Source organism: Lagopus muta, chromosome 6, assembly GCF_023343835.1.
Source record: "Lagopus muta isolate bLagMut1 chromosome 6, bLagMut1 primary, whole genome shotgun sequence".
Lineage (NCBI taxonomy): Eukaryota > Metazoa > Chordata > Aves > Galliformes > Phasianidae > Lagopus > Lagopus muta.
In genome coordinates this window covers 33,667,740-33,685,406 of record NC_064438.1, presented here as the reverse complement: position 1 = coordinate 33,685,406, position 17,667 = coordinate 33,667,740, and the positions used below count along the sequence as shown (strand labels likewise).

The following is a 17,667-nucleotide window of genomic DNA, read 5'->3' as shown; positions in this document are numbered from 1 at the left end:
CCAAAGTTCTGTCCTGAACAATAAAACAATTTGATTATCATGGTAGTTGGGCAGAGCTTTAAAAGTTGATTTTCTTTCATGAGTTTTAATTTGATGACTGAAAACAGTCATTACTAACACAACACATTCATGGAGGTATGTAGTTCAACTTGTGTCTGTTTGTGTCTGCCATTGAAATTATAGATTGATACAACAGATAATGGATTAAGAGAACTCCAAATTTGAGACACTAGTTATTAAAAATTGTCAGCAATTTTTTTTTAGTAGTTCTTCAAGACTTTAAATGATAATCTGGAATTTGTATAATCATGTGACTTCTTATTGTTTAAGTCTTTTGGTGGAATTTTTCTTAGGTATTTACTATCGCTAAAGATAAAAACACTTCAGTGACTACTTTCACTTTGATATGTGATGAGGAAGGATTGGTGCCAAGCTTCTTGTCCTGTGTCTTCTGGGTAATCTGCTGCTGTACTACCCATAAATGGGACAGTGTCAAATTATTACTCGTGATACTGAACAGCAGACTTTTTCATCTGAAAAGACTATTCACTTTTTTTGAAATCTCATGGTAAGAAAACAGTTAAATGATATGGAAATGAAGGAAGTACACAACTTCAGCCTAATCATGAATGACTTCAGATGCTAGTGTTGTTTCCTATTGGCTTTTTTGTTTTGTTTTGTTTTTTGTTTTTTTTACCTAAAGAGCTGCAACAATATGACATAAAACAAATTTTATATGAATGTTTAGATGAGTTCTTAAGGCTAAATATCCAGAATCAATGTCCATTAAGCTTTTCCCAGATAATACATTTCTGTTATGATAACATTTCCTGTAAGGAGAAATTATTTACAAAATATGTGAAAAGCATTGTTGAGTAATTGGAATCGAAATGCTGAAAACTGGCATTTACATCTTTGTTGCTGAAATTTTTAAAAGTAAACTTTGTTAGGGTAATCATAACTTTTGAGGTGCCATATAATACTTGCATATACATTTTACTTTCTGAGGGGGATGTAATTAAGTGAGGTATTATTCAAGTAATCTCACTCAGTGAATGATTACTGCATCTGCATTCAGTAAGTATTGCTCATGCAAACTCTAATAAACTAACAGTATTAATATCCCCACTATCCAATGGTAAATGTATTCAGAATTCCAATACATTTGTAATCACTTCCTTAGTCAAATACAGTTCTTAGTAGAAATTTTGTAACTTAAAGTGGACCAGTGAGAAATAACTTGTGGCTTGATTCAGGAACATAATACTCTCAGAATTGCCCAAGCTTCAGTTGCCCTCTGCAATTCATACCAGTTTATACTTAAATGTAGATGATCAGTAAATGACAAGTTTTTCTCCCCAGACTTTTTGAAATTAATGTGACTCTATCATGAATATATTCAAATTATGACATAATTGGTTGTTTCAATGAATGCTACTTTGGACCAATGTCTGAAACCTTTAATCCTGCAAATTTATATGTGTGTGCTTAATAAGCAGTTACACTGATCAGTAGTTAAAATTGTAAGTCACTTCAGTGCAACTTTACAGGTACAGAATTCAAATTTTCTTAAGCCTGGTCAGCATATTTAGGGAATAGGGAATTATACAGAGCTTAAATTGTAAGTTTACTGCACTGACAGATGATGTTTTTAGCAATAATGTCATCTACAAGCAAGGTTAGGCAACATTAATTGCTCTTATAGCAAAGCACAAATCTGGTACATCTTATGAGGATAGTTTGTATTACAGTTTTGCATATATATATATATATGTACTGTAGTATTTTTTCTTCTGTCTGCTATGTTTGATTTAGTAAATTAATGAACAAAGCCTATGGGCAGGTAATGCAATTTATTTCGTTAACTCTCAAGTTCTGTTTGCTCTTGCATTTTGAAAGTTGTCATTTTAAAACATTCATTTGCAAAAATCTTTCCTGTTTTTCTAAATTTGAAAATACATTTTTGGTATGTTCACTCATGAATCTACACATCATTTTCTAATCAAGTTTTTCATGGCCTTCAAAATAACAAAATATAGGATCTCATAATCTCCTTATTCCTTGCAATGTTTTACAGTGTTTAAAATAACAAATTTTGTATTTTTGTCATGTGGTACTTAAAATATACAGCTGAATTATGGCAGTTTAACAAACTATTATGCTATTAAGTTCATTTATCCTGCCTCAACTGTACATTAATGCAACCTAGATTAAATCATGTTATGAACAGTTTAAACTGATGTCTTTTGTTTCACACTTGGGGATAGTAAGCAATGTGTATATGCAGAGATGTTATATCCTAATGACTACTGATGCCTTGAAAAGCATCCAGAAATAGACAATTAGCTCACACCATATAAACAATTTTGCTGTGTCCTGATTCTTAAGGAAATATTCTATTTCCACATTGTAGTATTTTCTGTGTTCATTTCATTCCTGGTAATTTCATTTAAGCACATAACATAATAATAAAGGGCTTTTAACAGTGTTGAGAATGTTTAATAATGTCATTTTTAGTTAGCTTTTAGATAGTCAAATCCAGTTAGCTTTTAGGTGGCTTTGACTTGTATGCATTTCCTATTTTGCTCTGCATTTGGCAAAAATAAATGATATTTATAGTGTTGTAGTACCAAGCAATGTGTTAGATTTTTGTTTACTTTTGTTTGTGCTTATCAACATTATTGTTGGCAGGAAAAACTTAGCTGAGGGAATATTTTTGTCACTGTTGCAACAGTTGGTCTTTACACAGCATTTTATTTGGAGAATGATACCATCAAAATGGCTTTTTTGGTGATAGAGTAGCTTATGTTGGGAAAACTAACTTGATCCCAGCAAATAACTCTTGCATATATATATATATATATATATATATATATATATATATATATATATATATATATATATATATATATATTTAATGTAGATAGTCATCGAGTTCATCTTTCTTCAGAATATAATAAATAATACCTTACAGTGTACATATTTACACACACGTGCAACGTATAATACATGCAGAACAGAAAATGTTTTTTATAGGTAGATACAAATAGAAGTTAACACTAAAAGAGAAATGGAATGGGGGTGTACAGAGAAGGATTAAAAAAAGGTTTAGAGGGAAATGCCTGTCCTATCTCTGAAATACAGTGAAATGGAAAAATTCTATCAGTATTTGAAAAAGGTCGTAAGTGGCTGTTTTTAAAGATGTTTTTCATTTTACAGTGCTTCCAAATAAGAAAATTCCCTCAGTCTTCTGACAGGAAACAGTCTCATCAGGCTTTTTACCTTTAGCTCAGTGCTGATGCATACTGCAGTGTGAAAGAAACACTATTGATCACTTTTCATTTTTATTCTCTAAGTATCTGGCTTTTAGGAATATATATTCTATGAAATAAAGCAAATGTAATTATGAAAAAGTCTGGCTTCTGCTGCCACAACACCTAAACAGCGACTGAAAGTCTCTGGCTTCTCTTGCTTCATTGCAAGGCATTTCTGAAAGGTTCAAAAAGAAAAAGAGAGCATATTTTTTAGATAAGCTTTGTCCAAAAGTGAATGAGAAGGAATGTGTACAATTACAAGAAATTACATGCTTATCTGACTTGTAGCTGCCTTTAAACTTAATTATATATTCTTATTTAGAAATCATTAGATTTTAAACTTTATTATAGGAAGACAACTAATTGATAAATGCAGTTAAACTTATCAACAGGTTCATAACTTTATTTAGTATATAAATTATTAATTTTCTATCCAGTATTTAACATTTGAGGAATAAAGAAGAAATCTCCAGTGACATCATCTCAGTGAACAGATGTTTTTTTAGATTTGGATTATATTGCAATGGAACTGGGCATTAAAAAAATATCTTAAGAATAAAAATTTGAAAGAACCAACACAATTAAGAAGCTTTTTTTTTTTAATGGAAAAGAATTCTCATTTCAGAAATAGAGATAAAAATCAGTAATAATTTAAAGCTGACACTGAACAATTGTTGAATGAATGTGTTACGTGACATAATTTAGTCTCATGAAATGATTACTATCTAATGACATTCTGCTTAGGTGTTGTATCTTAGGTAGAGCTAAAAATTATTTCTGTTGGCCTTCAGATATCAGTTTACCACTTATCTTTCTAAAAATCGCAGGATTATTCAATAATGTAAATTGGTGGAGGTTCTCTAGTCAAATAACTTTCTTTACCAGTATCTAATCAAGTTGCTTGTGAACTTGCCTTTGAAAAGTCATCAAGTAAGGGATACCACATTAGTTGCAAACAAAAAAAGGCAAATGTGCTTACATACATGGGGGAAAAGCCATTTATAGAATACAGTAGTAAATATTGCCATATATGGAAAAACATTCACTTTTGTTTTCTACTGGTGTGAATAATGGTCTACTTTGCCCTGAAAATTAATGATATTAATTGTATTTTGCAGTTATGTGTTTTAGTAACATTCAGGTTTGTATTTGCAGTTTCCTGAATGTGGTTTCTATGGAATGTATGACAAAATTCTTCTCTTCCGTCATGATCCTACCTCTGAAAACATTCTCCAGTTGGTGAAATCAGCTGGAGATATCCAAGAAGGAGACTTAGTTGAAGTTGTCTTATCAGGTAAGAAAAATATGAAAATGATTGTCATGCTTGCACAACTGAAGAAATCCACAGTATTTTTGTTCCAATTAGGATCCAAGGAAAAGGAAGTTTTCTATATATGGATTTTTTGCTTATACTGGATCAAAATCTTCACAGATACATCTATGCCATGTGTACTGTCATTATAAGCCCACTAATTTTTGAATTGTTCTTCCTTTTTGCCAGCTTGATTTTGTCCATATTATTGGTTAAGCAACAATTTCAATAACCAATATGAAAAAAGTTAGGTCTGCATTTTCAGAGGAAAGTCATCTAGTCAAGGAAGTACAGTAGAAAGAAAACAAACAAAAAAAACCAACAAAAACATCATTTTAACATTTAATGAAGACTGTAGCTTGAAAATTGGGATTGATCTTAAGATGTCTTGAATAACGTATGAGCAATTTAATATGTAATTGAGTATACTATACATTTTTCTCTTAGTCCATTAATTGGTGCAGCTAGTTCATAATTACCTGTGTGGAAAATATCAATGCCATTTTTACTAATAGTGACCTGGCTCCTTTTAAAATAAGGATTTTTGTCTTTTATCTTATATGAAGTGCAATAAATTGTCTATTGGAAGTAGAGCAAATGATTTTTCACAGCATTCACATTTCACAGGAATGTCTTTCAGGGCTGCTCTGATTCTTTGTATGACTACACGATTTTAAAAAGTAAAAAAAGAAAAAAAAAAGTAAGAGGAAAAATTTAATTCTAGATTTGGTAGTAAATATATATTATTTTTGGATCACTTTATTGGATGCCAGTAGTCTCTATTTCACATATTCCATTTAAGATAACCACTCCAGATCAATAAATCAAATGAAGTAGCAAGGAATTTAGTTTTTCATTTGATGCATTGTTTTTATGTGTTTGAAATGGAGACCACATATCTTCCAGTTTCCCGAAATCAGGCAAGTAACTGTTGAAATCTTCAAGAGAACTGTACAACTTAGAAGCATAAATCCCGTAATGACTTTATTTTGTGGGTGATGCAACTTTCCAAAGTGGTCAAGTACAAGCAACTCGGCAATATTTATAAGGCTGTTAGAAAAATACTGTATGAAAATGTGAGTGGTTCCTACAATTGTGCAGGCTTTGTATAAGCTTTATAAAAATAGATTATATAGAGTGCTGGCTGAATTTAATATCACAAAGTAGTGTTGTTCTGTGTTCTAGTAATCAAATTTTAGATAAAGGCGAATCCCCAAAATATACTGTTCTTCTATACCTTCTAATAACTGTTGCGTGTCTCCTAGTAACTTACACAGCAGTTGACAGTGTCGATCAACTGCATTTTATTTTCATTTATTTTATTATACTAAAATTGTTATTGGTGCACACATATGCTAGATAAACATTTGAAGACTAGTACATAATGTGTTGCATGAAATTAGTTTGACTTTCATAAGATAAGGTGATGGAATTCACATAGTAAAATTTAATTAGAGGACTAGGGGGAGAAAAGGTGTCTCAAAGAAGCCTAGGAAACTGTGCGCAAACACAGTGTTCACTTTAGTATGTGACAGACACCAGCTGAAATTATTTATAGTGCAAGATATCCAACAACTGCTGTGAGTTTGTCAATCTCTTATGTCTTTCTTTACTCACACTGGGGCACGTCATGTGCCCCTGTCAACAAACAGAGTGCATTTTTCTGCCTCTGGGAAGTTATAGCCTGAACTTCAATAGGGGAGAGAACACATGCGATTCTGCTCAGTGTTCTTTAAATAAGAAGCTTGATTGTATTTGACAAACAATGGATTATTTATCTGCCCACATTATTATTAATCACAACTTAAGTTTAGAAAGTGTTTATTTGTTCCTGAGTATTAGTCGATAAAATATTATAGAATCACAGAATGGTTATGTTTGGAAGGCACAGACCTCTGGAGATCACCTGGTCCAACCTCTTTGCTCACGTAGTGTTAGATAGGTCGGGTTGCTTAGAAGGCATGTGTAGTTGGTCTTTGAGTATCTCCAAAGACAGAGGCTTCACAACATTTGGCTGTCTCTTTGTGTGTTTGATTGTCAAGTGTTCTATTTCGAGCTTACATTAAAAATGTCTTAACAGAATATACATTCCAAAGTTCTATAAATTCAAAGTTTTGGAAAATTATTTTTGAATAGCCTGAAAAAGGCAATAGAATATAATGCTACAGCTTTGCTGCTGAAAACTGTGCACTGTGAGTAAACAGCCCCTGAAACACTGATGTCTGATGTCACAAGCTATACTGATCCACTGCATTCATTTTTTATTGCAGAAATCAATATTGACTACTGGAGAAAAAGCTGAACTGTCAGTCCTAATACTTTGGGATTACATAATGTTTTTTCACAGTGCTTTATGTAATTAAAATTTTTTCTGTCAAGGCTGAACAACCTGTGATTATTACATACGTTTCTTTTTAATTTTCATATTCTGTTTATTACCTTGACAGTTTAAGCAATGGTAACATCATCTTCTGGTTTGGACCTTATGCTCCAAGTTCTTGAGAGAGATGAAAAATTACACAGAAAAATTTATAGTTGAGAAAAGTGTAAACAAAGCACTTCAGACCATTTTAGGGAATAAAATTGTACCTGCAGAAGTCAAATAACATAACTGTTACAGTTTGTGGAAGAGCTAGAATTTTCTATTGAAAGACATGAAATTTAATCACTTCAGAATGCAGCACCTGTTGTGCTTTTATATATTCATAATGAACATTATTACTTGTATTTTACTTTGGTGCATTATGCCAGTTGGGAATTTTATGGAGAATAAGAATCATGCAGCTTGCTAAACAACTGGTGTGTGTCTGTCTGCTGACTGGCCCACAGAAGAAAGGCACAGACTGCTAGGATCAGCTGTCTGAGCTCTGTTCAATGCCAATACAATTTCTGGAGTTCTTCTCTTCAGGAAAATTAACAATTTGAAATGGAAACTAAGGAAAAGAATTAGTAAATGATACAAGTTGCAATCTGCTTGTTTTTGTACCTGACTCAGGACTGGAGACTTTGTCGTTCTATGAAACCTACTTCATTCTGTCTCTAAATGAGGCCTCAGTAATATTTTTGTTATCCTAGTATTATCCTAGTAGCTAGTAGGTGACTTATTGCCTAAGTTTGGAGTGCTTGCCTGCCTCTCAGGACGTGAAAATTCACCTCGCTGTTTTATTGGTGCAGAAGGTTTTACTTCAGGCATTATGTTAGTTCCCTGTTTTTGTTCTTTTGCAGCTTCCTTCTCTTCTGGAATCCAGTACCTGCTTACTCGTTTCCTTTAAACATGACAGAATTACGGTCTTGTAATCTCGCTGTACATGGAAGTCATCTTCCAAGACTACAGTGGTTTTTCTCATCTGTCAATTCTTCTCTCTTACTCTTTGCTCTTCTTAGGTTGGTCTCCGAAACCAAACACAGTGTCAAGTGAGGAATATTGGTGTCACCATTTCCCACTGTGTATTTCAATTTCGTTTTATTTTGTGCATGAGTGAAATCCTAGATAAACCAGTAAGTCAACAGCAACTGTTTTGTGTTCAGTGGAGCAACTGTATGTTCTCTAAATATTTTGGTTTTTTTGTTTGTTTAACTTTTTTTTTGACCAGGCATTGGAGATTCGCACTGCGTCATTCTTGAATTATTTTAATCCATTAAAAACAAACAAAAAAATCCACCACCAACAAACTGTTTCTAGCTATAATTCATTTATTTCTTCCAAGTTATGTCATCTTGGATATTTTATGTACAAATTTTCCATTTGCTTAACTTGATTACATTTTCCAGTCATATCCTAGAAAAGACAAAATTGGGGATGAAAATACACAATTATTTATAGTCATACTTCTGTTCCTTTTCTCTGGTCTGAGGTCTTTGAAAGACTTATTAGTCAGGCATAGACCATATTGACTCTTGGGATACGCTGATAGTTAAATGGCCCTCCGATTAGGTTTCGTGCATCTGATCACCATCCCCTTGGCCCAGCAGTTTGGCCAGTTTTCAGTTCACCTCACTTTCTGTTCATCCAGTCCATACATCAGCAGGTTTCACTATAAGCATTTTATGAGAGGCAATATCAAAAGTATTATTGAAACTGAGACAATATCCACAGCTCCTCGTTTGCATACCAAGCCAGTCATTTAATTACAGAAGTTTATCTTCTTGGTCATGTATGACTTACACTTGGTGAATACTTGCTGAATTCTCATGACTCACTTGTTGTTTATGTGCTTGAAAATGGTTTACAGCAGATATGTCCAACCCATTGGGTAGGCAGCACAGGCTATAATGAGACCTCACCCTGCTGTCATGGGTGCAGATCTTCCCCACCAAGTCACTGAGCCCAGCCCTGGGCACACACCTATCACTCATCAACAACCAAAACATCAGTGTGCTATCAACACTGTCTTGGCTGAAAGCAGGCAAGGGGAGGGTGCAGTGCAGTGCTAAATAAATAAGTAAATAAGCACAATTAAGTTTATGCATTTTGATGCATTGGCTAAATACAGTCCTGTAAACAGTGAAAGATATGCAGCCTTGTTCTTGGTTTTCATAAAGAAATTTGAGAAATTTGAGGGAGGTAGCTACTGGCCTGGGAAGGTTGAATGCAAAGTTTTCTTGTTTCCTTCTGTGCCACTGCTTGAAGCTCCCACTTTTAGTTATCACTAGCCAAAATGTATGAACGTTGGCCTCCAGTTTCCTGATCTCTGGATCATGCCTCATTCCCAGCATCTTATTTGTAGGCAGAATATTTACCCTCTTGTTTCCAGATGCTAAGGTTCTGTTCTAGAGGACCTTGCTCTTTCACCTCCTCGTGCTGCACCACCAAGCTCACATTTTTTTTCCAATCTAATTAGTCCACATGCAGGAATGCAACATGTAAACAACGTTATATTTGGTGTTTCTGTTTCCTGTCTCTTTATTACTGGAAGATTCAGGTTGTTCCACTTTTACAAAGTTCTGGCACTATCAAAAACTGTAACCAGACACTGCCAGTTGCAGCTAGTGAGTTGCAGATTTTTTCTTAAGAGTTTGAAATTCAGTTCTCGATATTTATTTCCCTCAGTTGGCAGCGGATTACCTGCCAACTGTTAGCATTAGTAATTTTGGCTATTTTTCACCTAAAGCATTGGGATAAAAGCAATAATAGGTAGGAAAAAGGAAAAGAAAAAAAAACCCAACATTTTAATGGGTTTTACTGCTTATAAAATTTGAAGTATTTCTGGAAAATGCATTAGACCTGAATATTCCTTATTCAATCTTCTTTATTTCAGACAAGAAAAAATAAACAGTGATTAAAAATCTGAATATGTCTAGTTTTTCAAAAGTTTTAATTTTCATATATTGGAGTCTTGATAATCGTTTTATTTCTAAACCAGGTATTAAGATGGAGATCAGAGTAGAGATCAGAGGTCAAATCTTTGGCTTGTTTGAACTTCTAGCAGTCTGCTGACTTTGGTGAAACTCTCTTAGACTTTCATTGATTGCCAGAATGGAATTTCAGAAAGAGTAAAAGGCTTTCTTGTCTCTTAGCCCAGTGAAATCGTACAGACATCCATTACTTGATATGGCTTAAGCAATGTTTGAAGTTGAATAGTGTGCCAGGGCATGTTTTATTTATTTTTTAACTGGTGAATGTCAGCAGATCTCGTAGCAAAAGACTCAAGAATGCCACTCAACGGGATACATTACTTTTAAAGGCATTCCACAAGGAAGAGGATAGCAGGGGAAAGTCTACTTTTCATAGCTGCAAGATATTTCTGGTCGTGTGGTTGGTGTTTTCTTAGGCTATGAGAGGCATGAATGCTAGATGAAAGTTCCCATTACACAAAGCTGTGTTGCTCAAAGTAGCAGGATCTCGTCTCTGCTAATAGTTCATGTCCTTCTGGATTTGGAATTCAAAGTGATCAGTAAATCATTTGCCTCTCTCTGAAAGCAGGACTTGCCTCTATGGGTCACAATGTCTTCTTGGTCTCATTTCCAGCTGTGATGACTGATAGATCTGCTCCTGAGCCCTGAACAGGGAGCACTAGCCACTAACAGCAAAGTCATTAACAGACTTGATGAAATTGCCTTGTCAAAACTGTTCTAGTTTCAACGTGTTTTAGTGATACTTGGAATGCTTAAGTAGATAGTGAAAAGTTATTCTAAGAATTAATAGCATAATAACATCATTTAAGAACATAATATTGCAAACTTATCTACAAAGTAATTGGTTGCTCAGCGTACAATAATGGGCACATTTGGAGCCCATTCTTTTTTTAGTATGCAGTTTTACGTATAGTCTGAAAGTTGCCTTCATAGCAACAGTGTTCTGTAAAAGTATGAAGGTACCATGACATTTTTTTTGTTAAAGAAATGTTCTCCATTTAATTTGAAACATGTACATATCATTCTCTTTATCAGCAGTGCTTTTGTCTTCTCATTGCATAACACTGGAGTATTCTGGAAGTTAAAACTTTGTTTGTTAGCAGTTGTATGGAGGCATTTCTAGATGTGTAAATTTAAACAATTAGAAGTTGAAAAATTATGGAAGAAATTTAAGAAATCTATTTCATATGCTACTAGTTCTGGTGTTGCATGCTCCGAAAATCTAAGCTGTGCTAAGTTTAGCCATAGAAAATTGAAAAAGCTGTGTTGCAAAACAATATGGGAAAGTGCAAGAGGATAGGACTAGGTTTTTTTCAGTACCAAGAGGTTCCTCCAGAACACTTGTTTACAATTCAGGTGATGGAGTACTTGCACAGGCTGCCCAGAGGGGCTGTGAAGTCTTCTTGGAAATATTCAAAGACCATCCAAACATGGATGTGGCTTTAATTGTCCCTGCTTGAACAGAGAAGGTAGAGATGACCTACAAGGTCTCTTCCAACCTGAACTATACTTTGATTCTGACTCTGTGAACTTTATATATTTATACAGATAAAAGATGTGGGCAGTTTTCTAGTAAACATAATTCGTCTAAAGTAAGGTCTACACATAATAGTTTCAACGAATAGTGCTCTGAAATAACACTGTTTCCTGAGACAAAAAGCTAGACTGCTTTCTGCAGAGCTTGATGAGAACATGTAAATTTAAGCCGAGAAAAATACTGGATTACATGAAGGATTAAAACCCAAAATGTTTTCATGCCTTTAAGCACAATAGAACATTACCAAAAGTTCAAGTTAAGGGGAAGGGATGTTGGTATGTTCTCATTTAATTACTAGATTCTTTAGTACTTGTTAAAGCTTTCTTAGAATCATATAAAGAATCATATAAATGTCCTCCCCACCTTTCATTTTTGAATATTTATATTTTCAGTATAAATTGGTGTCTTTTAAAGTTCCAGTTATTCAGTCAAGAGAGTCATGATGAAAAGTAAGAATGATATTTATCTCTACTCATCTTATTTTGATAATGCAGGAAGTATTCCAGAACTTACCTTTTCAACCATTAGGCTGGTGTTCCTCATCTAGTAGTTTGACTTTAACTTTGGTTTCTTGCTGACTTGTTAGTGGTGGTGCCTGAGAGGCTTTAGGCTGGAGAGTGAATGCCCTAGTAGCATTTTGCTGCAATGTTGATCTGCATTCCTTTGTATGCCAGCCTAATAACCTAGTACGTGGTCTGGATGCAGCAGTCTTTCATTGTTCCTGAAATGATTTCCTGCCTTTCAATGCTTTGTACTTTGTTTCTGGTACATTGCATTCAAATGGACTCTTCGTTACTAACAATTGTCTCTCGTCCCCACAGAAGTATAGTTCAGCTGCTCTTAGAGTTTGTTTTAGGTAGGCAAATTTTCCAGTCAGCTCATCATTGCTGAGATTTAACTCTAGTATGTTGTAGCAGATGTGGCAGGAGGTTGAGTACCCTGTGAAAATGATGGCCCAACTTGCCACAGACCTATTTAAATCCAGCCATAATTCAGCACAGACAATTTACTTTTCTGTCAAGGAAAAATCCCAATTCAGTAATCAGTTAAAGACTTCAGGCAAAAATTAAACTTCAACTGAAAAGTAGTATCTCTGAAATTTTGTCATCTCTGTTTTGCTGGTTTCATTGTACAAGAAAGGAAAATATGTGGGACATTCAGATTTTTAAAATCTGTATGCAGTTTTGCATGTGTGCTCATAATCATCTCTGCATAAACTTGAAGTTCCATACTTTGGGAGGTTTCTTTACATTAGATTTCTGTCTCCTAAAATTTCATTATTACTGTTAAAAATGTGGTATTTAGTATTACACTTATTTGTAACCCAAACTCAACAGAAGATGTAATTAAGTCATTTCTAAATCATGTTTTTTGCCTTGGGAGTAGAAAAAAAATTTATTACAGGAGCATGAACCATGATAACACGTTCATTAATTTGCAGGAAGGTCGGAAGGTTCAGTGATAGCTTTAATGAAAAGGATATCAATTATTTCTTTGCCATTTGGGGATAGTGAGGAGAGTAGTTCAATAAAAATGTAAGTAAGGAGAATAATGACAAAATGCTTTTCATCTACTTAACAGCTTCAGATGGAACTGAATTTAAGATACAGAAAGAGAGACAAATGAAGAAATCCCTAAGGAAAACTGCCTCTGGGAGGTTTTAAATTCAAATCAGATTCTACTGTTTTCTTTTCACGAAAAGTAGTAGTTTAAGATTAAAATATTTTCAATTCATTATCTAAATTATGAAGATAAATGACAGCTACTGCTTTTTCTAAGTTTGGCTGTGTGGGTTTTTTTGTTGTTGTTGTTGTTGTTTTTGTTGTTTTTTTTTTTTTTGTTTTGCACTGCTCATACTATTTGAAAAACCACCCAGTAAATCCATAAAAAGTTCCTCTCCAATCTTTCAACATAGTAAAGTTCCTTCACTCAGAATAGAATTTAAGTACTTGAATAGATTTGGGTAGATATTCAGGAAAGTAGGCATAAACTTCTGTACATAAATTCCTCACTTGATTGAGGCTTATGCTATTTTTGTTTTTAAACATCACTCATATTTTAATTGTGCTTTAATAATTGTATGTATATTTTACATATATATTCACATATATGGTAGTAAAATTCATGCATTCTTTTATTCTCCCTGGGTAGACTTGCTGACATACTGTCTTGTTAAGTAAACTTTTTGTTTTTGTGTTAAGTGCAAATTTAAACTGGAGAGACAAGTGTAAGGCTGTACATTTCACAGTCTTGTTGGAAATATATTGGGCATGTTGTTCCAGTTTTGGTGCTGAGTAAGCTTACAGCTTTTCCATGGTCACTGCTGTCTATGGAGGAGGAGAAGATAATTGCCATATTCTTCTTAAAGCTATGCGTACGCATGCTCTGCAAATTCCAGAATCAAAGTTCTTGAATAGAAAGGGCTGAGGCTCAGAACATAATTTCAATCTCTGAAGAAATCAAGCAGAGAGCTGAAGCCTCCTTGCTGAGGAGGTGTCTTTGTTATACTAGGCTGAATGACTGGAGTTCCCCAAATGCAGATGACCATGTCTTCATGTCTATATCTCAGCTAATAAACCAGGTAAGTGGAGAGAAGAGGAAGGTATGAATTACCAACATCCAAAATGATCAGTTTGTATGACTATATTTTGTTCTGATGTTTACAGATGAAGAACAAAGATGCATTTTTATATTTTAATATCAGTATATATTTTAAATTTTGAGTGCTCAGTTTTCCAAAATGGTATTCTTTGATTCTATAGAAAAAACATATGACTGAAATGATGGTAGACTTGATGATTGACTTCATTAGTTTGCAGATTTTTGTTTTTCTTTATTAATACGGGAACTGAAGGTGCTTAAGTCTTTCAGGATTTATTTCAACTGAACTATTAAAAAATTGATGTTTTTTCTCTTGACTCCACATCGGAAATGTATTTCTATTCAGGGACAAGGTATTTCTATTAACTCATTCCAGACCTGGTCCTTTCATACTGGTATCTATGAAATGGAAGCACATACTTGCTAAATCAAATGTTTAAATGACATTCTAAATAGAATCAAGTGTTTGCATACTTGCTTAATTTTTAATAACATTTGGTACATAATATTTTTCATTAGACTGGTACATTAACATAGTAAGAAAAAGAAACAATTTTAACACGTTCATCTGAAGTAGAGTTTTAGAGATGTCCACAATGTATTCTTTTTTCTTTTTCTTTCTTAAAATCAGGAAGAAAATCCCTCTGCAGGTGCTCAGACTGGATGATAACCTTTTCTCCTTCCTCTCTTCTCTATCCACTGAAATTCCATCTGTAGTTCATTTTCACATCACCCCTTTTACTCCTTGTTCTGTCTACAAGCTCTTTAGAATTGAACTGTTTTTCTGCTTGTGTATTTATTTACATTCCATTTCATATCTTTGGTTAGATTTTAGGTGCTATCATTTACATTATCATGTACATTATCTTTAAACTTCTATTAACAAAGGGATCAATTATTCAATTTAGGGAACTTAATTTGTTCAGCTTCACCAAGTTACTAGCTTTCTTCTGAGCTTATGTAAAATAAAATCATAAAGTTGTGCTGCATATATGTAAAAGTAGTTTCTTTTTCCAGTGGTCTTTGTAGTGTGATGAAATGCCATCAATCTTTCTACCTTTGAGAAATGGTATATTTACCTACATATAGTATACCCATATAAAATTCAGAGTTCATTATCTTCTAGAGTTTACTCTGCATGAGTAACAAGGAAAGACATAACAACTTTAATAAAAAAGGTGTTTTTTGTACAGTGATGAAAGATATGAAGCATGTTATGCTACTAATTTTACTCCATTTTGGAATGAATCTTGTTACAGCTTCTGCTACTTTTGAAGACTTTCAAATCCGACCCCATGCTCTTTTTGTTCATTCTTACCGAGCACCAGCCTTTTGTGACCATTGTGGAGAAATGCTGTGGGGACTGGTGCGCCAGGGACTCAAATGTGAAGGTAAGTTGCAGACTGTTCAGTCTCAGGAAGGAAGTCTTCCATTACATTTTCATGCATTTGTTTCTGATGCAGCTTTCTTTTAAATTGACTAGGTAGGTAGAGACAGTTAGATCTAATGATCAAAATAATTAACAGATTAAGGAGGTATCCTTTTGACTCTCCTGAGGCCTCCTAGATACTGATCTGTAAGTGGAAGTGCAAAACAGTCTATATGTGGGTTGGTTTGTTTGCTTGCTTGCTTGCTTGAAGAGAAGCTTATCTGTGTCTTATTTATAATAGAACAGAATGGTTTGATTGGAAGAGACCTTCCAACTGCTTGACGTCTTCAGGGCTAACCAGAAATTGAAGAATATTATTGAGAACATTATCCAAACATCTCTTGAACACTGACAGGCTTAGGGCACCAATCAACTTGCTAGGAAGCCATTACAGTGTTTAATCTTGATGGAAAAGAAATTTTTCCTAATGTCCAATCTGAATATTCTGTGGTGCAGCTTTGTGCCATTCCTTCCATGTATCTATCATTTCTATGATAGATAAAACACTGTATAGGTTTAAGTTTTCAAGAGCTCATAATGTCACTAAGAACATGTAGAATATAGGAACTAAACAAGGAGAGCAGAGGAAAAGAGTTTCATCAAAAAAGGCTGTTGTTTTTACTCACCAAAGAAAAATGTTCTTTGCTTTTCCAGGAATAAACTGTAATCAGATGGTTTTAAATTTTTCTTTTCAGGATGTGGTCTAAATTACCATAAGAGATGTGCATTTAAAATTCCTAACAACTGCAGTGGTGTACGTAAAAGGCGCCTGTCAAATGTTTCCCTAACAGGACTCAACACTATTCGGACAGTTTCTGCAGAGACATCACCCAGTGTGTCGGATGAAGCCCTTCTGGTATGCAATTCCTTAGTTACCAAGGTCATGGATATTACTGTTAAGAAACAATTATGTGCTGCAGGATTTGTTTTTGTCTGTTGGAGACTCTGGGGCTAAGAGTATGCAAATAACAAAGCTTTTCTGTGGGAAAAGGCATCATGATGTAAAAGGGAGGTCACCAGCTTAAGGTATGTGAGCTTAAGGTATGTGTCACTTCTGATACTCCCAGTAGACTCCTCCCTTAGAGAAGAATTATGTTATTTTGAAAATCTGAAACTGCCACCCATGCTAATGTGAGAAGCTGCATCTTGATGCTCAAAACTGGATGTCTTCACTGGAATTAGATGCTGAAATTTTTCTGCCATAGAACATTATGTCCATTGGTTCATGATACAGGAAAGAAGTGGTCTCAGGAGAACACTGAGACACTGCATCAAACAGAGTTTCTGTAACAGTCAAGGCTATAATGTTTTGTAAGTAACCTGTATGTACAGAATATCTCTTAGTGTTTGGAGAAAGTGAAATCTTTATCATTTCCTTAAACAAAACATTGTGGTAAGTGTAGTATGTGTGTAGAATATATGTATTTTTATGTGTAGATGTCTAAATGCAGAGCTGCAGGACACACGTGCACACATACATATACAACGTATTTGTTTATTCATAAATATAGTAGTTTTCCATGATGAAAAGTCTTCCGATAACAAAATGCAATGACTGAAAAAAGTTAGAATACTTGTTTTTGTCTTGGCAGTATTTTTCTTGTGATCATAATATGAAAGTTATGAATTTGCACTGTGTGTAAATGGACTCCACTTCTAAGTGAAAGTTTTGAAAACCTTAAGGTTTGAAAGAGAGGAAAGAGTTTATAAGTACACACAACAATTATCATGTTTTCCTCTCAATTAGAATATTAAACTTATTAAACTTGACATACTAAAAGGACACTATTGCAAATGGTGTAGATCTGGTGTTATATGCAGTGCCATCTATGAACCATAATTATGTACTTATGCTGATGATTATCATTAGCGTAAAGCTACTTGGAAATTAAGGTTAACATTATGAATCTGTATTTTACTTGAAAAGCTGCATAAATGAATAAGGTGCTTAAGTTCTGCAGAAACTGCAGCAACAAATCTTCATAGATTATTCATGATTCTCAGTAGGTTATTTCGAAATGCTGACTTATTCAGACCAATACCAGTGAAATGTTGAGACGAGACTGACCCTAATTCTGTTCCTGGAATTTTGATTAAAAGAGTTTTATGTGTGAGAGTC

The 17,667-nt window shown here is 34.1% G+C and overlaps 1 protein-coding gene across 6 annotated transcripts in view; it reads left to right on the top strand.

Moving 5' to 3' along the window:
* PRKD1 (protein kinase D1) overlaps positions 1–17,667 on the top strand; it is a 110,325-nt gene that overhangs the window by 55,191 nt on the left and 37,467 nt on the right. For 5 of the 6 annotated variants that reach the window (XM_048947762.1, XM_048947761.1, XM_048947760.1 and 2 more), the window contains exons 2-4: positions 4,470–4,608; positions 15,379–15,510; positions 16,244–16,404. In XM_048947762.1, coding sequence (XP_048803719.1) covers positions 4,470–4,608; positions 15,379–15,510; positions 16,244–16,404 — 432 coding nt within the window. Of the gene's footprint in view, positions 1–4,469; positions 4,609–14,029; positions 14,100–15,378; positions 15,511–16,243; positions 16,405–17,667 lie in introns of those variants that run through there. The other variant, XM_048947763.1, reaches the window with a different exon arrangement.